We start from the raw sequence: 23,632 nt of genomic DNA on the forward strand, positions 1-23,632 counted from the left end.
TGCAATAGGATGTGTTACTAGCTCAAGCAGGGACAAATTCTGGGTATTTTGTTAATAGGCTGAAAGAAAATTTAAAACAAACAAAACAACATTACCAGTAGAGACTGTAAACTACACAAAGTTGGAGGCAGAGTCCAGTAATAAAGCGAACAGACCACTGTTACAGAACAAAATTAATTGCTTGGTAAATAAGCAAAACCATGCATACCAACAGGCACAAAAGTCAGGTTGCATCCTAAGAGCAAAAATGAAGGTTGGACTTACAGGATGAGGAGTCTATCTTAGAAAGCAGATTATCAGCTGAACAAAGCATGGCCATTTAAAGCAGTGGCTAAAAGGTCTAATCTGATCCTTTTTTGCACTAACAAGGGAACATAGAGTAGAAAGTCCAAAAAATTCAGCACAACTGTTACTGGAATATTTTGTGGGTTTTGGAGATTCATAATTCTGCAGTGATCCTGAAACACCTGACAAAGCTAAAAGGAAAGCCAAGAGAAAGTTTAGACTGTCGGAAAATACGCTTAGAGTGACCCAAGGTGCTTAAACTGTTCACTTAACCAAAGAGATGGTAAAAGGGAATGTCAGTAGCTACAAGAGACCAGAAATTTGATTGACATGCTCTTAAATCTAGGAGACAAAAGATGTAAATGTTCCAGGGGTTGGAAATCAAACAGTACAAAAACTCTCACCAACACAGAATGCCCATTTCTAGCAGTGAAGTCAATAATTACTGAAGGAACCTATCAAAGGCAGTAGAAATGTTTTCAAACAGACATCAAATTCCTTTCAAAAGGGTAACTGCAGTAATGCCACGTGAGGTGGGGGCTCATTTTGGGGGCTAATGGTTTGTGTCCTGCCGGATGTCTGACTAACGAGTCACAAGGGTCACCTCCAGCCTTGAAAAACTGGGAATCAAACAGCTTGAACATGATCGGATGGGACAGAAGGGGAGAAGAATGTCACACGGGCCAAGTGACTGGAGAGGAAGAGGGTCTTACCTGCTACATTTTGAACAGAGAGAAGGAAGAAGGGAAATAGAGAGGCCAAGAGAAGGCTGCCCTAGTCAGGGGGGAGAATGACACGTCACAACAGCTGTTCTGCAGTGGCAAGGATGGAGGATCATGTTTGAGGGGTCACAGAAAGAGCTGGCTGGACAGAGCGAGTTGCCTGGACAAAAAGGAGAAGACAGGAAAGAAGAGAAGGAAGGTGCAAGTATGAGTGGGTATGTTGAGAACAATAAAGCAGGAAAAGCCAAGGAGCTCTGGCTTTTCCCAGCCAAACAGAAAGGTGTGAAAGGAAAGAGGAAAGTCGCAAAGACAGAAATCAAGTGGTGTTGAGAATGGGTGGGAAAGGTGAGTTGGAGAAAACACTGCAAAGAGACGGTAAACGTGCAAACGCGACTGAGGGAGGTAACATGGGTGCTCCCTATCAGGACACAGGCAGTGTAGTCATGTACAACCTATATGGAGAAAGTAGAAAAAACAGACCCAAGGCCACAGAGGCCAAGGAAGGACAAGAAGGAGAAACTGTTTCAGTATGGGCATAACAGAAGTGAGCACAGAAGACAAATATAGCAGAGTGCATCTCACCAACACTGCCACTGGGAGAGAACAAGAAACACCCATTAGCGCATCCTGTTCAGGATCACACACCCATCAGACTACCAAACTCCATTCCCCAAACCAGCACAACCGCCAGAAATTCCTCATACTCCCAGACCCACTGCAGAGGCCATGACTGCAAGTGAAGCCCTAGAGCCTCAGGAAAGGGCTGTTCAGCCCACACGTTAAAACATGGGATTGCAGAGGATCTTGTGTATCCCATTCCTTCTCAGCAGCTAAATGTTCCTAGTTATGGCCACCACAGGGCATTTATCTCCAGCTTGACCCCTCTGACGGATTATATTTAGCTGATAGAAAGCACATGCCTTGAAGAGATTAATGGAATCACAGGAGCTTCCTATCACCTTGGGATATCTGTAGACAGGTTGAAGAAAATAAAACATCTGTTCAAGAAGAAGCCACACTGTGAATCCAGGGAGAGGGCATAGCTGAGACAATCAAAGATCCAATGTGGACACATCTGCTGAATTCACTGGGCTCACTTCACAGAGCCCTTCACATCTCCTGCCCCCATCTCCGCAATGGTTTGATGTGAAGAGATACCTACCAGTGAGGTGGATGAGGCCTTGCTCATCTGGGCCAAGACTCTGGCTTCTCCAAAGGCCGTAGCAAGAACCCACAGGACAGGGAAGAGCAATGGAAGGATGGGTAGGACACCATTTACCTGAAAAAAAAAGAATCGTGATCAACAGCAAACACAGAGACAACAAGAAGTCAGAGCTCTCACGTGACATCTTTTCCACCAGGGTGAGAGGATGGGTAGGAGACTGTGGGGCAACACAGGGAGAGGCACAGGATGGGAGACACACACCCTTAGGGTTTGTAATGAGGGAGGCCAAGAATAAGTCACCAACCTGCAGCTGGTTTTCCTGCTGAATGTGGCATAAACTCTGACAAGTTTAAAGGCAAAGGATACTATATATACACACATACACATATATACATCCATGGTGAGAGAAAGCAAACAATGTAAGGGCAGTCTAGGAGGAACGGCCAGGGTAGAGTTGTTGTCATGCTCTGCTGAGAGCTCCTGGATCCAGCATGCTCAAGGACACGTATAGGACCCTATGACAGGACGAAGCAGGTTGCATAGGGAGCAAATCAGTCTCGATGGTGCTCTGGGCGGAGCTGGAGTGGAGCTCAAAGCTCTCCTTTACCTGTAGCTGAAGAAGACTGTACTGCCAAGAAGCAACTCCTGGAGCTTTGAAAATGAAGCGCACAGCATTGGTGATCAGAAAGCCAGCCTGCAATTCAAACAAAGACAATGTTGTTGGCTAACTACTAGTACTTGCAGGGAAGGAGTTTTCACTGACTTTTAACATTCTCAGCCTTGGGAAAGTGTGGAAGATATACTTGGGCTGCTGCTGCGGTTCCTCCCTCCACTCTCACTGCTACATGGCTCAGCATTTTTGCTTTTCTGAACCACCCAAGGCACACACAGAGTTGGCTGCACGAATGAGGGCCTGGCCACAATTTCCTGTTGATGGCTGCAAATTCTTCACCTTTATTGACAAAACATGGCTATATTCAACAACAAAGGCTTGAAATGGGACCTACCAGTACAACAGGGACTGCGTATTTCAGCATCACTGACTGTACAGTGAATCTCTCATTATCCAGGGCTGTCACAGGACGTGACAAAGCCATTTCCAGACACCACCTAAAAAATGGAGAACAGCTTGAGATTTTGGCAACCAAGAACCTCCAAAAGATAATCCTAGTTCTACAATAGCAGTGTTGCACTTGCCATGGTAAATGTGCAGTTCTGTTGAATGAACTCCCCAGGTCTCCTCACCCTCTTAACAAGAAGGCTCCACCACCCCAATGCATACTGAAACTCCAACAGGACATTCAGAAATCTGTACCTCCAGTTGACCAAAGGGTGTCATATCATCAAACACATGAAATCTGTGACCTCCCTGTATTGTTCAAATTGGTTGGAAAGTAATGAGCTGAACAGTAATACTTAGCATATATGTGGTTTTATATATTAGCCTCACCTACCAGTTAAGGAGGACACTAGAAGACAGGCAGTTAAGAGACCTGGAGCATTCCCAGGTAACAGAGAAGACACAGCATATTTGAAAATTCCTGTCCAGAGCTGGTAAGTCTCATTCTTTGCTGATACAAGGGAGCAACAAGGATAGAGACAAGCTGTGCTGGCATTGTGCCGTGTATTTAACCCACCTGACATTATCAATTATCGGGGTCTTCAAGACACGGAAGAGACGATACAGCTGAGGGTTCTGAGGTCCCTTCTTCACTTCTCCCCTGGGGGAGGGCGGAGGTGAGAAAGGTGGAAACAGATCTCCTGGCTCCAGCACGATGTGCTCATCATCCTAGAAAAAAGACAGAGAGCCCAAAGGCTGCACAGTCAGGGACTTGGTGGAATCCTGCTGTGAGGGACTGGAGGTTTAGTCCTACATGACCCCTCTCACTGCAAGTGACTCAATACCTGTTTGTCACCAAGCTCAACTAGCTAAAATGAAATGCTTGTGTTCAAGCACATTTGCTTATGTTATGAAAACTGGCATTTGGAGTGAGTTACAAAAAAAAACAAGGATACATTTCAAGCTTTAAACTTTTTCCAGTCTTCTGCAAGCAACACAGATCTTGTAATTGAATTATTAATTTACTTCTACCCCATGTATTTTATATTATCTTCTTTTATAAGAAATCAGTAGTAAGGAGAAGGTCATAGCAGACACTTCTCCACATAAAAAACAGGACAAAGTAGAGGTTTTGTATGTCATAGCATCCTGCTGGAGAGATTCACTCCACTTATCTTTAGCAGCACGTTACAATTCCCCCTTGACCTGTTGCTTTGGAATCACATTAGTGTCTGCTGTCTATCACATTTGGGAATTCATAGAGAAGATGCAGTCTGTCCTTGACTAAACTGGAATTTCAAATTATTTTCAAGGTCAGAAGAAATCAAACACTCCAATAATCTGTACACTGGGAATTACGAGTATTAGCAAGAAAATCTAGGAAATATATTGTGACAGACCAGGGAAATAAGAGAAGCAAGTTACCTTAATCCCTCTCAGAGAAGCAAATGACTCCTGGCCTGGCCTCAAAGCGATGACGTCTCCTTCTACTAACAGGTTCACAGGCAGGTTGACGAGATGACCATCCCTGTAGGCCCAGTGAAGGGACCAGGATGGGGCATAAGGCATGTGAAGGTCAGGGTACATGGAGTCTGGCCATTTCACCTCTTTGCCAAGTGTATCTGAAAGCACACAGTGTGAAAGAAGTAAGTGATAACTATTCTAGAAAAGCAAATCATACATCAGTTTACATCCTTTAGTGGCTACAGGTCCTCCAGTGCTAAGCTCAATCCATTCCCATGACCTTTCATCATCTCTCTCCCCTTGATGGCTTTTCCCCCCCTCTCTCCACCCAGTATTAACAACTAAACATAGTCATTTTATAACCTTAAATACAGACTTGTACAATGGAAAAGCTAAAGGTTGTCTTTAAAGCTGCCGCACTGAAATGAACTGCCTCCTCAGGTTCAAAAGCCCCTACTGAGACGATGCTCACGCACAGCAATTTATTTCCTTCTGTTCTATGTTGTGGTACAACCCCACGTATTCTTCTCTCATCATTTGCTGCAAGGCAGATATTTTTGTAAGATACTGAGGATTCGAATGACTCCAAAGCACAGACATAACAGACGCCTACCTGAAAACACACAGATTGGAAGCACATGGCCACATGACAGCTCAAAATAACTATTCCACAGGGCAGGCATGAGTAGGACATAATTCTCACAGCCTGTTTCCGTGTGACGCAGGAGAAGGCTAGTAAGCTCAATTAGTAACGTGTGTGATCAGGTTTGGAGAAAAATCCAATGGGAGGAAAACACAAATGCAAATGAGAGACAAATGAATGAGACCTCACCATTTATCTTATCAATGATTGTCTGAAGTCTCCTCTCCACCTCTCTGCACTTCAGCCTCTCTTGACGCCCGATCATGAAGAGATCCAAGAGGAGAAGGAGGAACAGCGCCAGTGCATTAACTATCTCAGCACCTTGGCTTTGCACAGCAAAACAGAAGACAGCAGAAAGTGTATAAGGTTTGAGTAAATGAGCAAATTACACTGCCAGATGTCCACAGAAATAAATGCACACCTGCTTGGTTGTTTATTCCTACATCCCACAGACTTGGGGCTAAAAATGAAAAGCAGGGAGCTATGATCACACTTCTTTAGAATAATGCCACCAGAGAAGTCCGAAAAGACCCATCTCACTTAGAAAGTACCCTTGCAAATACAATCAAGGCATGCTATGGTGCACGTGACAGCGCAGTAACTTCTCCTATGAGCCACTAACTTCTCCAGTTTCAAAATCCTTCCTAACTGTGAAAATGCATAAGGACTTTTCAAGACCTACGAATGCTGTAGAGAAAAAGTCTCAGTCTCTCGTCTATCAGAAGCAGAATTAAGTTGACTGAAGTTTTGTGAAAGGGACTGACAGGGAGAGAATTACCATTGTGAGTATGCTAATGTCTAGATGTCTAAACAGAATGAGGGACAGCAGTTATGTCAGCCATGCATAGTGTCGAGACAATGTAAAACTACCACCTTGCTTCAGTTAACCAGCACAGGGTGTTTTGCTTACCTTCCCTGGGGCTGGCTCCCGTAGCAGCACAGCAGCAACAGCACTGCCAGAAGCATCAGAGATGCACCAGGCCAGTGGAAACAGGAGCAACGGTTACCATGGTACAGAAAACTGCTCCTCCACACCTCCTACGGAAAGAGAGCAGCAGACACTGAGCATTCACGAAATACAGAGCCAGACATTTGAAAAAGCAGAATGAGAAAGGGTGAAGGCAGCAGTTGATGCTCCAGGATGAGCACAGTTTTGTAAAACCCCTGAAAATGATACAGAGCTCTCCAGATCAGTGATGGGAATGCTACAGCACTAACAGTTGCTCAGCTGGAGAGTCTGGGTGAACACTCTCTGCTTTACTCTTGCTTGGAAGAATGAAAAGGCTTCCGTGCCAGGCTGCCCCATTGTCACTAGCCAAGCAAGGAACTCTTTTAAATACTGTGCATAAACAGTAGCACTTTGTATTCAACACACAGGCCAGGCAAATATGGTGGAGAAGGGGAGACTGCTGAGCTTCAGAGATTCCTCTCCACCCAGATCCTTCACAGGTGAAGCTAAGCTCCTGCAGAGCATCCAGGAGAGAAGTGCTGAGAGAAATGTACCCTTAGGTAGATTCCTTTGTTTCCAAAGACTTTAGCAGTTCTACACCCAGACACTCTGTCACAGCAGTCTGAGAGGGAATGCAGCCAATTTTTGTTTAATCTTCAGCTTTACTTTGAGAAAGGGAGACTGAGTGCCCAATCTTCTGCCATTTGGTGCCTCACCTTCCATGAAGTCACTTTTTTCCGTTCCTTCTGATGCCCCTCCAGCAGTGCTGACAACTGGTCTCTCAGGATCGTGAGAGCTTTCTTTGTGGTAAGGCCCAAACTTGAGGTCATCTCATCCTGAGGTGCCAGAAGAACAAACTGTTTAGAGCTTTTCTACGTCCTTTTCAGGCTTTTTCCTGGTGCCTGACTGAGCACCCTACCGTGAATGCCCTGCACTCATCATCGCTGGTCTGATTCTCCATTTCCCTGCAATCATCTTCCCTCCTGTGAACTTTGGACTTCTGGCTGGAATTAGAGCACCTAGATAATATCAGGTAAACAAACCGGTCCTGACTGCACCGGATAAATACTTTATCAAAGCACAATACCAAGTCATTTCTGTGAAACAAGATTCTAATCAGCAGAGGCCGGGGACAATACAAAGGGAGGCTGCTCAGCTCCAAGGTTACACAGGCTTGAACTGGTGTCAGCTTGTAGAGAACAGAACACAGGTATGGTAGAACTTTAATGACAGAGGATAGATCTTTCTAACAGTAATAACAACAAAGTAGTTGAATATCTGCAATTCTAAACAAGACGGGTCTGGTTTCCACAGCTGCTCGTTACAAATTTTTGGGTGTGAGTCCTGCCTTTGTGGCTGCTCTGCCACAGAAACCCCCAGAGTTAAGTGCTAGGCCATGGATCAGCTCAGGAGGAGATGTGTCTCCAGCATCCACTCTCCCTTTTACAAGAGGAAGCACTAGAGTTTTAAGTGCTGAATTGTATGAACACGTGAGGGAGGCATTTGGCCTTGAAGGGAGCACACCAGGTCCAGTCAGCAAAGAGGCAGCAGCCTGAAGGACGCAACCCAAGAGCAAGCCATCTGGAAAACACCGCCGTAAGATGCTGATAACAGAGGAAAGGGGGAAATTCATTTCTAGGGCAAGAACACAAGCATTTGCCTTTCTTTCAAATCACAGAGACTGCTGCAAGACACTGTGGGTACCAGATCACTGAATCAACAAGAAAACACAGGCAGGTGTCCAGGAGAGGGCTACAGCAGATATCAGGGAACTGGTCAATAGAAGTTCTCACTTGCGTTTCACGTTTAAACGCAACCCCCCCAAGGGCGTACAGCGCATAGGATATCCTGCACGCTAGAAATGCTCAGGTGTATTGTACTGTTTACAGAGCGCAGAACGACTGAGCACAAAGCAGGCAGGAAGCTTCCCCCTCCGGTCCCCACTAGCGTGACATGTCCCAGTAAACCCAGCTCAGGCAGGAGCTGCAGCTGTTCCCGCTGTTGCAGCCAGAAGCTCTTCCCAGCTCAGCCAAATCCACCGCGATCTCAAACTGCAGCAGCTCGATTCCAGGAGCTGCCTGCACACAGCAGGTCTGCAAGCGCAGCTCAGCTAATATCTGCACTTTTCTTCCTGTTCCTTAACCGAGTGGTTTCATGATGAACATTTACCGGAATCTAATCTTGGGCTTCAGACTCATTTGCACTGATGGTCCAATCCAAAGCTGTAATGTTGGCATCAAGGAACAGCAGACAGCTGCCCTTTAAATTATCATCTACCACACGCACTCCCCACCTGTCAGGGACTATTTGAAACACTAAATTCTGGCCAAGCAGAATCTAGCAATGCTGCTTTAGCTGCACTTTTACAGAACTAAAAATAATCCTGCTGTAGTTTACACTCTGTGTCAGTTTTAGGAATAGAGGAAGCAGTTCTGTGTTGCTCTTGGAAGCAGCCCAGGTAACATCAGCACAGGGCTAAACATAGGAGCCTCTCAAAGAGTCCCAGAGGAGAAGACGCCAGGCAGCGTCACTGGCAACAGAAATGCTCCTGCACCACAGGAGTGCTGCAAACAGGAGTGTCCGTGAGCGACACGGAGCAAGAGACACAATAAGGTTTCTCTCTCTGAGTGCTGTGTGTTTGGAGCATGGCAAAGCACCCACAAAGCGCTCATCCTCTCCAACACAGGGAAAGCAGACAGATAAATAAAAGACACAGAATGAACGGCAGCAGTAATAAGAAGGACTTTGAAAAGCAAAGTCTGCTTAGACACCCAGCTGGTTCCAATGGATACATCAAAAGCTAGAGAAGAAATGAGAGGAAAGCTGCACTTAATGCCAACACCTGCCAACACACGCTGCCTGGAAACAGAAACTGCCACATCACAGCAGGCAGCGAGCAGAAAAAGGCAGCAAATCCAGAGGTAATCAGAAAGGCTCCTGAAATACTTGCACACCTGCTTCAGTCTTTACACAGGAGTTACTGTTTTGCTGTAGTATCAGTCAAGAGAAGGGCAGCCACAGAGGAGGTTGCTGTAGCAGGTGAGCAAGAACAAGCGCAAAGTGTGGCAGGGAGGGCAGGGATCGTTCAACACCCATCCTGACCTTTAAAACATGGAGCATTCGGCAAAGCGGGCAGAGCCAGCCTGGCAAACGCTGCAATAATGCGAGCAAGAGGCTGCCTGCGGTGACTGAGATAACCTACTGCTGGCGAGCACCAAGGGAAAGTGCTGGGAAGCAAGGAATGAAAGGGACAGGCAAGAAGAGCCACCCTGAGTTCCTGGTGAGGGGCAGCTGTAGGTTTTCACAACAAGAGCTGTCCTGCTAAGTCATCAACTGCTAATGAGGCGTTTTTCAAACACCCTGAAGTAAGCCTTTCTATAGGCAAACCTAGGTGCTCTGAAGCTGTCCCAGAGGGATCTTTCCAGCCTTTCATCAGCTGCAAGAGCTCTTCCTGACACAAAACAGGAGATGAGCACCCCAGGGTGATGAAGCCCTTCACCAGGGGTGTCAGTTCATTAATAAAAATGTCAGCGTTCACATCTTTGTTTTGGAAAGTTGCATTCAAAGAGTAATCGATTAATTTTCAGGTCAAAACAAAAAACAGTGAGATACCTTCCCACCCGGCTGCCTCAGCATAGGGTTTCCTCTGAAAAATAGAAAAAAGCAAAAACAGACAGTGAATTCTAGGTCCCAGTGAAATCAAACCCCTGATGGGTACCAGGAGGCATTTTAAGAGGCTACACTTTCGTTTTGCAGATGCCCAAAGGGAAAAAGTCCTAAGAAGAAAATGAGCAGTTGCTTCCTTGTTTGCCTGGAGAGCACAGGAGCCTCTACGTGCACTTGCGGCTCCTCTGAAGCTGAACCCTGGTGATCTCAGCCGCAGTGATGGAAGCCAGGTAAGCACGGGATGACTGCAACCCTCTGCCTCGCAGGTGACACCGCAGCCCTCAAGAGTTGTAATCTGCAGGCCGGCTGTTAAGGAAAAGCATACAGTGCAACAGGTTTTTGCATGGCATTGTGAAAACCAGATGCTCCTCTGCACCTTAGTTTCTCATCTCCATAATGTGACTACCAACTCCTTACCAGCTGTAGGCATTGGAAAGACGAAATATTTACCAACCCACCTGAACGCTACTGGAAATCACAGAAAAAAAGAAATATGTGTCGATACCTGCACAATTCAGGCAGCTCCATCAAGCAGATCGTGGCTCTTGGGGACCACTGCCTTTAAAACTGGACATGCTGGGAAAGGTACCAGAAGGCACAATGAACACAGCTATTACGCTTCGTTTAAATGCCACCTGACATGAGCTTGGCAGCCACAGTTTAGCTGTTGGTGGTCTCCAATCAAAAGAAACAAGGAAGGTGTTCAGGACAGCAGTGTCCAAGTTAATGGACAGAGCAACAGTCAAGAGCTGTCTCCTTCCTCATCTGTAGCATCAGCACGAAAGGCAGCCCAGACCTCCCCTGGCCCTTGGACAAAAGAGCCCCCCCAGTTTGGTAACTTGGTGCCTGTGGGGTCGTAGTGTGGATGCTGGTTTTGAGGCTCCCTGCAGCTCATCACTAACAGGGCCTGCAGACTTAGACTGCAAAGAGACGCGACTGTGGGCAGGCAGATCTCCGAGAGACCCGGCCAAAGCAACGCCGATCAGCTGTCTGAATCACCACTGCACTTTGGTGTGAACATTTTAATCCACACAGTGACATTCAAATATAATGCCCTTCAAAAAGCACAGAGTAAGATGCCAACAGGCACGATCAGCCTTTCCACATGGGTAATGCAAGCCCAGTGCTCTGCTTCTCCCTCAGCAAGCAGCAGCTGAACAGCAGAGAAAGAGGTGACCGCTCCCCAGGTAACAGCCCAGTTTTCATTTGTACATTCCCCAGCCGGTCTCTTCGGTCCTGTTTGCAGCAGCAAATCCCCAGCCATGGTTACCTGCCCCACCAGGCTGCTGGCACAATGAGGCTATGTTTATGCAGTGCTTTGAAGCTCACCTGTACTATGCAATTACCAAGCTTTAATTACTGTAATTTATCCAGTTACAGTATTCCTCCACCTTCAGAGAGCAGTTAGAGGTCCATATTTATTCTGGCTTCAACACAGAGCACACTGCTTTATGCCAATGCAAAGCTCACTCCAGAGGATGCTAATTCCCTCCAAGAGGCCAGCAGTGCCCAGAAATCCACACAACTTCAGCACATCTTTCATTCACCCCATCAGTTTCCTCCTCATTCCCACTTCTTTATCTGAAGACTTTGGGGGCTAAAACTCTAATACAGCTGAGCAGGTGCACAGCGAGATGTTTCAAAGGGATAAGGAGGTTCAACAGCTACAGATCAAAGCCCATAGAAGAAACAGGCAAGTTTAAGTCATGAAGCAGAGGGGCAGCAAAGCAGGAGTCAGCAGCTAAAATTATTTTTGCCCCCTCCTGTTGGTTCTAGGGCTAAATCTGCAGTTTAAAAAAGAGCTTTTTTCCCCATTACCTCCAACACTAAGCCGGTCCCTATCTAAACTCATCATTCACTGTTTAATGTCCTGCCATAACCTCTTTCCCTAAAACCTCAAAGCTCTTCACGCACCATCACATCAGGCGAGATGCAGGTTGGGGAGGGAGAGAGGGAAAGCCATTTTGAATTTAAATGTTAAGGCAGAGAAACTTACTTTGCGGCATTTGCCTTGGTGGGGGATCCAGAGATCCGCTTGCTTGAAGAGCATCCGGGCTAAATTCCTGCGCCACTTGCCCAGCAACTTGCAGTGCTGCTGCCCTCCAAAAATGAGAGAGCAAAGAGGGAGAGAGAGCAAGACTGTGCAGAGCCCAGCGCTGCAGAGAACGAGACAGAAGCAGCAGAGTGAAGCACCAGTCTGCTGATTAATTCAGCCTGTTTCCAGTCACGCTGCAGATCCAGCAAGGGGGCGGTGGATGGGGGTGGGGGATGAGGGATAGAAAAGGGGAAAAAAAAAAGGCAGAGGGAGAAGAAAGTTTGCCCAGGATAGCACCAGATGTCTGTAAGAAGGGTCCATTCATCAGATGGAGCCGACGCAGACACAGTCCCTGGGTCCCCTGCCTGTAGAGATGCATATGCATGCACTGTAAGGGTTGGTGCTGACAGACAGTGGTCTGTGGAAAGGCAGATGGCAAATTAGACAGGACAAAGTGCTATAAAATATAGTACAGGGGAAGGAACACCTGAACAGGCAAGGAAAAAGACTAAATTGAAACACAGAGCCCCAGGAATCCTAACTCCCCTTCATAAATCTAGGAGAGTCTCCCAGATGACTCCACAAAACCAGCACAGCCTTCTCTCTCACTCTCATCTTTTACAGGAATGCTGCCTTCTCATTGTTGGATGGAAGCACATTTATAAGTGGGTTTTTATATAGCTCCTATTTCAGTGCTGTCCTAATTCTGTCTGGGGCTTCCCAGTTCTGCAGAGCAATCCCTAAACCAATTATTTTCATTCCAGCCGAGAATCACGTCAATAGCTTGCCAAGGATTACAGCTGGCCAGTGCAGAATGGAAGAGATGGGCACAGGAAGGGTTTCCAGTCTCCGCATATTATGTAGCTTTGAAGACCACGTACAGGTGTCAGGACTTGCCAACCCTTCCTGGCCAAGCTCTTCACTGCCTTTCCTTCCTGAAACAGGCACAGCCCATATTCTGTGTATAAAGCCAGAACTGAAACGATTAAGAGGTCTTGATATTTACAACAAACCAACTGCAGGGTCTAGTTATCACCTCTGTGTTGACACTGAGTCACACATCAGTGTTTAATTTCACAAATCTCCTAAAGCCAAAGCTGAAGGGAAGCAGACAGTGCATTTAATGTAACTCCAGAAGCAAGCAGGGGGAGAAAGAAGCAAGACATCCTTCATCCTTCTGTAGGGCATTTTGTTTCCTAGACAACAATTTTAAACCGCACAGAGGAACAAAATGTCCTAATGGCACAATTTTTCCTTCCTTCCTCTTTTCTTGCTAAGAAACTACTCACCTACTCACTTCAACACAAAGAAAAAAGGAGAAAAAAGAAAGGATCAACAACAACAAGGGGTAAGAATGGACAAACCCTCACACAACATACATTTAACACCCCCTCTTATCGTAGTCCTTGCTGATCTGTTCCCCATGGCTCTGCACCTTCAGGAGGCTTGAATATGAATAAAACAACTGGCAGGTGACAGTGCAATACTAGGAATAACCTTTGTGCTTCATGCAGTTAAGAGGTCCCAACACAACTTTCTTCCATCTCAAAAATTCCAGCTTGGGTCATGACCACAAATGGAAATGGATCAAATTGCTTGTTCTTGTTTACCCCCACTGTTGGGAGACTTTGCTCTGAAATGTGTAGTGTAGGGCAGTAATTTGTATCATGTAGCTTCCTTCTGATATCAGTTGGTATCATAAATTGCATCTGGACATGCATTTGTACATTAAATAACAGAATGACAGAGCAGAAGCTGTAAACTTGAGTTCTGAAGACAAAACTGTGGCTGGAAATAAAAGGCTGAGTATAAAGGCAGGGACTGAGACCCACACAAAAACTGCAGCATAGATGAGAGATGCCCATGGAAAAAGGATCAGTTTGTGAAAAGCCATTGGAAGAAGGGCTGAGGCTTTAGAGAACAGCGGGAATAAAAATAGTTATTGGCAAGACGAAAAGAGGCAAAGGACTTGGGCTGCTCTTCAGTGCAGCTCGTCAGGCACCCCGGAACACGACAGCTCAGGACCAGCAATGCTGTGGCTGGAGCCTTGTGGGGTGCAGCATGGGCTCCCCGAACACAGAGCTGGGCTCTGAGCAGGAGGGACGGTGCTGTATCCACAGCGCAGCAATTACCCAGGGATAACACAGCTCAGTTGTTATTGGTAACTGCGGAATGGACAATGTCAATCATTTTTAATAGATGGTGGTGCTGCAAATGCAGCCTACATCTAAAGTAACTCAAACTCACAAGCCTAACACTGTGCTGTGGCAATCAATGCTGCTGTCTGTCTTCATATGTGCTGAGTGGGTCTTGCAGCAGGGATTCTGGCACCTTTCACAAGTATTAAATTCACTTCAGAAATACACAGAAAATTAAAAAGTCAGGAGAAGCGGGGAAAGAACAAGATATCAGCACATTTAATTTAAGGTTTTGGCACTGCTCCTAAAATACTCTCTGCCTTTCTCTGCAGTGTCTGGCTTCTGGCAAAAATTGGAAGGCAGCCTACGTTACACCTGACAAACTCTGATCCTCAGCCATTTCTGACAATGAAACTGTATTAGCTGAGTGGAGCCAGAGGACAAGGCTCTCATCTCCTGAGTGACACAGGGCTGTGCTGCAGCAGTGCTCAGAGCACATCTTCTGTTCCAGGAGCGCCAGCTCTCGTTCACACACATATATTAGAGCAAAGAGATTGCTTTCAACTAGATTTGAGACTGACGTTTTCACATGGGTTCATTGTACTTTTAGCATTTTAAAATAAACCTAGCACATCAATTTACTACTGAGGTTACATGGCAGGTTAATTTGTTCCCTTATCAGCAAAGTTCTTCACTTTGGAAAGGAAGATGGATTCCACTTGAAAGGGGATGAAACAAGGATCTGCAGTATTGAAATAAAATAGGAGCAAACTCCGTAACACCAAATGATATACTGCTAACAAGAATAAAACCATCATCTTTCTTCAGAATCCATACAAAGTTGTGAAATGCAGCTGTACAAATCAATGTTTTTTTAAATTCCTATTGAGAAGAGCGTGAAGATCTCTTGTCTTCACTTTTAATCCCCATTCAAAAAGGAGAGAGAAAAAACCTGACTAAATCAAGAGACACTAAGACTCCAGAACACCATGATTCCCCCCGTAGTCTCGTTGTGCAGGACACTTTCCTAACAGGCCTTTTAAAGGTCTGTTACAATATTATCAATGCTGCTGCCTGTCCAGCAATTCGATACGCTCTTCCTGAGTTGTACAATGAAGAATGTCATCTGAGAAAGAAATGAACCAAAGATAGTGACCTACAGTGAAAGTGTCCTCGCTGTGCTCTGCCATGGCTGCAGCAGTGCCAGAGCGGGCACTCGCAGATCCTACACAGAACACACTCCTGCACAGGATGGTAATTGCATCATCTCTTAAAATGATCAATACCAGATTAGTCCATGATGTCATTAACAAGAGAATAAATAGATAATTATCCTCATTGGAATGTTACCGCCATAGCAATACAGCAATTTGATATAAACCAACATAGCTCAGACACGCCTTCTGAGCATACCAGTGGCGAGAGGCTCAGGCATGAGCAAACCCTGGACCAAAAACCCAGCAAATAAGAAATCTAGTAGGCGAGTGCAAGAGTCGATGTGGAAAACTCAGTGCTTTTTAAGTCACTTACACTGCTGTAGTAATCTTTTAGAGCAGCTCTGAGTCCAGCTGATTAGCTAACAGGTACTTTGCACGAATGAACAAAAGCACTTCTTGATGCTGGAAACACTGTAAACAAAACAGCAAGAAAGGGATGCACGTAGAATAACAGAGACAGCAAACGTGATTTGGCAGATAAAGCTTACAGGGTGGTGGAGAGAGGAACACCAAAAAGGAAAGCCAACAACGTTTTCTTACCAGGGCCAGATGAGAGCTTGGCATGTATAATGTTCTCCACTTGTCTTGAACTACCTGTCCCATTTCTGATTGGGATCCAGAATTGGGACTAGTTCACTTTTTTGAGTGATGGGTACATTTAACACTTAGGTGGCTGCTGAAACGTAAGTGACCAGCAGACTGCACACTGGAGTGATAAAAATCATTTTACTTTTGGGAGGTAGTAAAACATGCCAAGTTTACAGTTTCCTGTCAACCACAGCAGATATGTCTTTTTAGCTTCTACGGCAGCTGTTTATGATGATCTCCCTCTCTTCTTTTTTCTTTGAAGCTCAAAGCATGTCAAGAGAGCAAGAGACAGATTGCCCCTCCATACAATATCTAGACCTATCTGGCACTTTCTAAACCATATCTAGAACTACTATCCTGCATCACTCCCTAGAAAGACATGCAATTGCCCAAGAAATACATACACCTATCATCAGTAAAACTGGACTCAGATGATTTCATTACCTCAGTTTATTTAAAAAATCTTCTCAGTTAATTCAGCCCCTCAAATAAAGCCAGGGGACTGAAGCTCAGGAAAGACACCGCGTATGTGACAGCATGTCCTTCGCCTACATTGTTCCACGATGGTGCCTCAGTCCCAGCCTGCAAAGGACTTACCTATGGATACAACCACCTAGAATGCGCAGGTGACAGAACTTTCAACTTCGATACTAACCATGGATAATACCATCACATAATAATGCCAAATGGCGAGTCTTGATCCAAAATAGTGAAAGACAATTAAAAGGACTCAAGATGTAAGTTGGGCATGATCCTTTTCATGAAACCTACCTGACACTTCTCCTTGAGGTCCATGGCTATGCGGTTCTATACGCATGTCCAGCAACAGGGGACTGCTCCTCAGGGGAGAACGGCTGCTAGGGAGAGACGAGCTGGGCTACACTGATCACATCACCATCTGTGGAAATACAAATGGAAGCAGTCAGTCTTCCCACATCACTCCCTTTGTGACAAGAAAGTGATTAAATTCACAAATCTCAAATGACAGGATCAGTCTTTCAAAGGAGAACTGGGGAGCTGAAAGTGCTTCTGATAGTACATGAACCGTCCCTTTACTCAGAACTGATCGCAGAAGCTTAAGTCCCCCTCAAAACTGGCAGCAGCACAGGACTTAAGTTCCCTGAAGCTCAGAGTATTATTGCAGCCGTGATGCACTTTTGGGCACGCCTCCAAAAAAAGCTGACAATGCGCTGGATTCCACCAGGTGTTGGAGCACGCTGTCACCCACGGCTATTTGTCTTGCTGTTCTTATCTCCCAGAAGCTTTGTCCAGCTAATCTCCAGTGGCGCCTGCAGTAATGATTCTTCCATTTGCCAAATGACATATCCATTCTCTGACAATGCAACGCTGCTGGTCTGAGCATGTATCTGACCACCTTTAGGTAGGCCAGAAGTCATAAAAGCAATTCCAGATGACAAGGGAACTAGGCCTTTTTAAAAATTTCTTTATTTTTAGCACTAACAGCAAGGTAACATTCTGAAAATCCAGAATGCTAACCTCAGACAACAGACATCCCATAGCTATGTGGAGAGTTCTGCAATGTACATTTAGAATATCTTCATTTTGTATCTATAAGAATGAACAAGTTCAGTGCTGGGGTTCCTGTGTGTACCTGAGACCCAGACCTTTTCAAATCTGAAAAATACATATTCCCATCACCTCAAACTTGTTTCTGTTTGGAAGTGCCCTGAGGGCAGAGTAAGTCCTGCAGCTTGATCTGAGTACCAACAAGTGTTTGAAACATCCTTTTGAGAAGCAAAAGCAGAGCTTTACAAGGGCCCCTTCAAACTTACCTATATCTAATCATTTCTTGAATAACACTGTCCTATGCAGTCAGTGTATTTGTATAGGTAACAAACACTGTGCTTTCAAATCCTCCTTTGAAAGCACACCAGCTTACCAAACCTTGCCACATCAGTATGAGGTATCAGTGGTGAAATTCATTAACCAACAACACAGCATGATACATAACCTACAGAACTTACAAAAACAACTAGCAAAACAGAAAGATCAGGTAAGTACACAATCTATAGACACCTGGAAAGAAAAATGTGTTTCTGAAGCTGCAAGTGTTTAGGGAGAAAAATAAATCAACCTAATGATACTGTTTCCCTAAAGTGTTCAATCACTGATGCTTTCATGCTATTTATTGAAAATTCCCAACATAGATCAGTCTGTGAAAAACGACGGGGAGTCTGAACATTACTTGCTGCCAAAAGTGAATTCCTCAAGAACAGAAGCCTGATCTGTCACCAAGAATAGAAACACGGGTGAACAGATAATAACCAAAAAAGTGGCTGCCTTGGAGAAAATGGCTTCGATTAGGGCTGATTGTTTTGATATCAGCAGAACCATATGGTGTTCTTACTCACGAGTAGCTGATGTCTGCCTGTTAATTTGCAACATGGGCACATTTGCTGATATTTAGGCTTCCAAAGGTGCATCAAGTGACACTGTGAATTGCTTTGAGACTCACTGAGCACAGAATAATTACAGCAAGGGAGCTGGCAGCCACACTGCTTGGCTTCAGTACCTGCTTGTGGAAAAAGTTGTCAAAATTCAGGCCAGATAAACATTCTCTGCCTAGGGTTATTGAACACTAGATTATAGATAAAGATAAGCGTATCTGCTTCAGAGAGAAACTGTGAAGTAAGCTTATTAGTGTCTGTAAAGTAAGTGAGATCTTCTGAATGAGTGTTGTGTATGTGCTAAGTGTTACCAACTCAGCACTGGCCAAGTATCTCATTTGTGCACAGCTGTGAGGAATCCGGAGTGTATTTCACACAGGCCCCGTTTCTCTTGCTAAATGAGAGGAATTAGATATCTATTCTACCTTGAATCAGGAATAGGATTCAACTTGAAATGAACTTAAAGGTTTGTCTTCCAACTGACAAGTGCGCATTTTGGGAGTGAAATTAATTTTTGTTTAAACTTTACTAGCTGTGAGTTTTCCAGTTAAAAATATCTCCAATTCCTTCTTTCTTTCTTCGGCACAGGACTTGCACATTAGACTTATTTCAAAGGACAGTGGTGGTTTAAAATCAAAGCTGAGCATCAAGGAGGGAGAAGGGGAGTAGGAAATTGCTTTGATGCATTTGTCAAACCACTAATTTACTTGCAAGATTAAGATTGATAGAACAAGATGCTACACAACTGAAGGAACACATTTATTTTTGGTTTAAATTTGTTCTGGTGAGTTGAGGAGTAATTGACAAATACGACAGAAATAATGATCAAACTACTTTATTCTACCTTACTGTTTTCACAGGGGCTAATGCTATTTCGAATTAAGGTACAGTAAATCTGAAAGATTTTTGCCATGTTCATTTTTCATTTCTTGGTTAATAAATAAATAAGTAGCATTTGAGAATTAAAGGATTGTTTGATCTTTTCTGCTTTAGGACTTCTAGGCCTGCCACAGAAAACACAGCATGTATTCAGTTTGGATCAAGGTGAAAAATGCAATAAAAGGTAGAATTCTGAAAGCTTGAATCACCCTTCCAGCTTCTGCAGAGTGATGAGACATCATCTGTTTTGTGGCATGATGCCTTAAATGACAACTAAAACACTTTACAGCAAGTGTATGGAAGAATTAACTGCAAAAGTGATAGCTGTCATTTATCATCATTATACTGCTTATTATGGTAATCAAGATTGTATAACTACCTCCATTAAAAAAAAATCCTAAAATGCTAGAAGACCACAGTCTAAAATAAAATTTAAAAGTCAGTGCTATTTATAGGAGCCTCTAGCAAATCAATTTTTGCTGACGTACACTGACTCACAGATAAAAGTGCAGCTATTTCCCTTCAGTTTATAAACAAGGGCGTTATCTGAATAGTAATTTATAGTAAATCTAGGCAAAAACACCCTTACACCAGTGTTGCCATTGGGAGATCTTGAACAGATGTCACGCTGAGGGGAAGGTGTTTTCTGGGAGTTCCCCCAAGCAGACCCAGCACCTGAACACCATTAAAAAGATCAAGCTTATGCATCCATCCAAAGTAAAGCACAGCTCTTATGTGGAAAAGACACCGATCAGTTCAGTAGATTGTGTGTTTTGGTATTCTCACAAGCTTCATGGAAGCTTTATGATGAACATTTGTATGACTAACTGTGTCTATGGCCATGAGCTGACTCACTTTACTGTGAAAGGAAAACACAAGAGCTCTCTGCAGCTCCTGAAGAACTTCTCTCCACTATTCACTCAAAAGTATTCTGGACAGAGATCCAAAGTGCCTTATTTGGTGTACAAACCATCCTATACATTATCACAGGTCTTAAAAGCCCAACCAACCCACAGCAAACCCCACTCTTTGCGGGCCTGGGGGCAGGACAACACTGCCCAAGCCCTCCCAGGACTCTCTTTTTGGCCAGCCCTGCAGAAAGACTTGACTTTTGGCTAATCCCCACAGCTCTGGCCCTGCTCCTGGCCAGTCCCACCCAGCTGCAGGGTTTATAAACCTTCACAACCCACTACCCTCCTCAGGGCTGCCTTTCTGCCTGGAGGGTAATGGTCTCTGCAGTGTTTGGTGTGACCTCCAGCAGCCAGGTTGGGTAGGACTCCAGCAGAAACCAGGGTGGCCTCAAAGATCCAGAGACTTAAACAGTTACGAGCTGTAATACGCAGATTAGAGGAAGGAGGTTTGTTTTCTTGGTCCCACTTGCAGTAGCAACATTGATTTGTTTTGTGACCTAGGCTAAAAGCGCTAATATCTTAATCCTCTCATCAGATAAAAAATGTTGGTAATATGTTTATTGAAAAGGTCACAGTTAAGAAGAATATTATGTGAAGCGTTTTGATGTGCTTGAGTTAAACACAACCAAGAAATACGAAGCACTATTCTAAACAAAGTACACAGTGCATAAAACTAGCACAGTATAGCTATTTATATGTGTCTGTAATATGCAGGCTTCTAAGAAAAAAATCTAGTTTGCTTGCTAGGTTATTCAAATTTTGCTATATTTGAGCAAGCCGTGTAGTTTAATGCAGTACAGCAGCTGTTAAGTAACAGTTCATTTAAAACTTGAGTTTCTAAGGAAGCCAAAGTGTTTCATGGCGATCGTGCACTGCTGTACTATTGTATCTCATTGTGTATGAGCTGTCTCTTCAACTAGGAACTTTACAACTGCTGGCAGAAATAATAGCATTTTGAACAAGCATACCATTGCAGTTTCCTTTTATCAGAAAATGTGAAAATACGTACTACTTGGTAGCTGTCTCGGGAAGACGGATGGGTGCTTAGGCTCATCTGCTATGTTGGTAATTTTTAAGACTGATAAGACTAACTTGAAGTCTTGTGGCACAAGATGGCCTTCCGTGGAAACTCAGTGAGTCTTAAATGTGTAACTAAAACACTATCTGCTCCTGTCTGCGAGTCTTCTGTTCCTCTCCAGCTATCTTTTGGGTAGATAGCATCAGCTAAGACAAACTTCTTGTGCTTTATGTAATGGGGTCCTTAACTGGGATTTTCAGACCTTTTCTTATCAATAATGGCCTGTGTTATCCTGACAGGAGAAAGCTTCCAAAACACCAACAGCAGTAGTGTAATCCAAGAGCACGGATCGCAGCTTTTGGAAATGGAACAAGTGGCGGTCTGAGGTGCAATGAACTGAACTGCTGATCAAGAGACTGCGACAAGGTAGGAGCGAGAGGGGCTGAGCCGGGGCTGCTACCCAAGCTTGCAAGGGGTCTGCACACACTTGGGGCACTTTTGTCAGAATTTGGGACCATCCCTATAAACCTTCTTGCGGGGTGCGAAGCTGGAGCTCCCGCTGTTGTTCAGCGCTGGCGGGGGCCCGGCCGGGCCTCCCTCGCCCGGGGCCGGCGGGGGCTGCGGAGCCTGGCCCGGGCTGGGGAGAAGCCGCGCCGAGTGCGCTGAGCCACTACCACGTGTGGCAGCGCCTTTTATTCGGGTCTTTTCATAATTTATTTTCCCTCCTAAGCCGCTAGGTAACGCTCTGGCGAGGTGCCAGCGGAAAGTGTCTGAGGGGAACGGCGCTGCGCGGGATCCCGGCCCGAGGGACGGAGGGAGGGCAGCGCGGCGGGACCGCTGTCGGCTCTGCCTCGGGCCTCCCCCGCCATGGCAAGCAGCCCCCAGCCGAGGCGGGGGCTCCGCTGAGGGAGCGGCGGGCCCGCCCGGCCGCCCTGTTCCCCGACGGGAAGGAGCCCGGCCGCGCCCCGCCGCCGCTCGGCCAGTACTCACCAGCCGCGCCGGGCAATCTGGGCGGGGGAGCCTCTCGCCCGCCGGGCCTTCCCCCGCGCCGCCGGGGCCGCCATCAGGGTCACTGGCAAGCGGGACGCCACGACGCTGGGGACCCGCGGTGGCGCTTCGGGGCGGCCTCAAGAAGCCCGTGTCTGGTTGGTGGGATCCCGCGCGGCCACCCGTACGCCGAGCGGTGATTGGCTTGGCCGGGGTGGCGCGCGAAGCTGAGCATCCGCCCTGGCGGCAGGTCGGCGCTGGCCCTGAGGGGAGCTCGAGCGGGCTGGGCGCCCTGAGGAGCGGCGGCTCAGTCCCGAGGGGACGGGCGGAGGAGCGGTGATCACCCTGCGGCTGCCGAGGTGCCGTCGGAGAGACTGTGCTGAGGGGCACTGAAGTGACTTTGGGGTTAAGGGAATGCGCGGGGGTGTGGAGAGAGCCCAAGAGCGGCCTGTGGCTTAAGGCTCCAGCCCTTTGGCAAAAGCAGGCCGCGCTGGGTGCCCCGGTTAAGGGAGGGTGAGGGACAAGGGGTGTCCGTTTGCCAGGGCTGTGCCTCTGCAAGAGGAGGGTGACACCTGCAGATCTCCCTCCGAAACTCTGCTTTTGCTGTAGAGTAACCAACTGACTGGAAGTCTCTCAGGAGCTGTGAGGCGGTTGCACAGGCTGGGTACCAGAGGCACAGGAAGCTGTGGCAGGAACAAGCACCCGAACGTACCAAGCCGGTAATCTAACGAGAAATCTAAGCCACTGCAGAGTCTGGAAAGGAAATCGGAGGTGTGAGGCAGAGATGGCACACTTCTGTGCCTCTGTGTACAGAGATTTCTGTTCTTAATTCATAGTGCACTGGTTAAATAGAGAAGACGCACATCTCTTAGATTTAATTCCTTTCCTGTTCCTGTAATTCATTGTAGAGCTTATATTATCCCAGGCTGTGATGCAACAGTTCCCATGTGAGATTTTTTTACAAAACTGATATTCATTAGTGTGCCAAAGCCTGATGCAGTTGTTTGAAATTTTACGGTGATAAATGGTACAAAGAACTTGAGCTCTGCGTGGTTTTCCCTTCAGATGCAGTTTTGAATGTGAATGTAGAATTTTAGGAGTGTACTCCATACTCCTTTGCGACAGTCTGCGACAGTGTCTGCATACATACAGAGTGCAGGAGTTCTACAGGTGTGATTTCAGCTCTTTTGAATGGAATCTAGATTTTAGTGAGAATGAAGGCCACAGAACTGTTTTTCCTGAGCTGCTTGTCCAGAACAATTCCCTAGAATTGGTTAACACCCCCACCTCCCGCCCGCAACTCTCATACACTTGAGTGACACTCAAAGTGGTTTTGAAGGTCTTAGAAGGAAATAAAATGGCAGCTCTGTGGAATTTTATGGTGTAATTGAGAGACAGTACAAGGAAGGGGAAGAGTATAAATGTGTTACTGGTACTGTACAAACATCATGACTTGTGTTTAGTGCTGCATGAGCACCTTGTTAGTTCCTCTTTACA

At 45.8% G+C, this 23,632-nt stretch overlaps 1 protein-coding gene across 3 annotated transcripts in view; it reads right to left on the bottom strand.

The window, feature by feature from the left end:
• The window catches only part of TMEM94 (transmembrane protein 94), a gene marked incomplete at its 5' end in the record, with an annotated part of 37,994 nt that extends 21,267 nt beyond the window's left edge, over positions 1 to 16,727 (bottom strand). For 2 of the 3 annotated variants that reach the window (XM_080356478.1, XM_080356477.1), the window contains 9 exons: positions 2,170 to 2,286; positions 2,780 to 2,866; positions 3,180 to 3,282; positions 3,810 to 3,961; positions 4,658 to 4,854; positions 5,529 to 5,665; positions 6,250 to 6,377; positions 7,005 to 7,124; positions 11,951 to 12,004. In XM_080356478.1, coding sequence (XP_080212604.1) covers positions 2,170 to 2,286; positions 2,780 to 2,866; positions 3,180 to 3,282; positions 3,810 to 3,961; positions 4,658 to 4,854; positions 5,529 to 5,665; positions 6,250 to 6,377; positions 7,005 to 7,124; positions 11,951 to 12,004 — 1,095 coding nt within the window. Of the gene's footprint in view, positions 1 to 2,169; positions 2,287 to 2,779; positions 2,867 to 3,179; positions 3,283 to 3,809; positions 3,962 to 4,657; positions 4,855 to 5,528; positions 5,666 to 6,249; positions 6,378 to 7,004; positions 7,125 to 11,950; positions 12,005 to 16,703 lie in introns of those variants that run through there. The other variant, XM_080356479.1, reaches the window with a different exon arrangement.
• Positions 16,728 to 23,632: the final 6,905 nt, after the last annotated feature.

This window comes from Nesoenas mayeri, assembly GCF_963082525.1.
Source record: "Nesoenas mayeri genome assembly, chromosome: 19".
NCBI lineage: Eukaryota > Metazoa > Chordata > Aves > Columbiformes > Columbidae > Nesoenas > Nesoenas mayeri.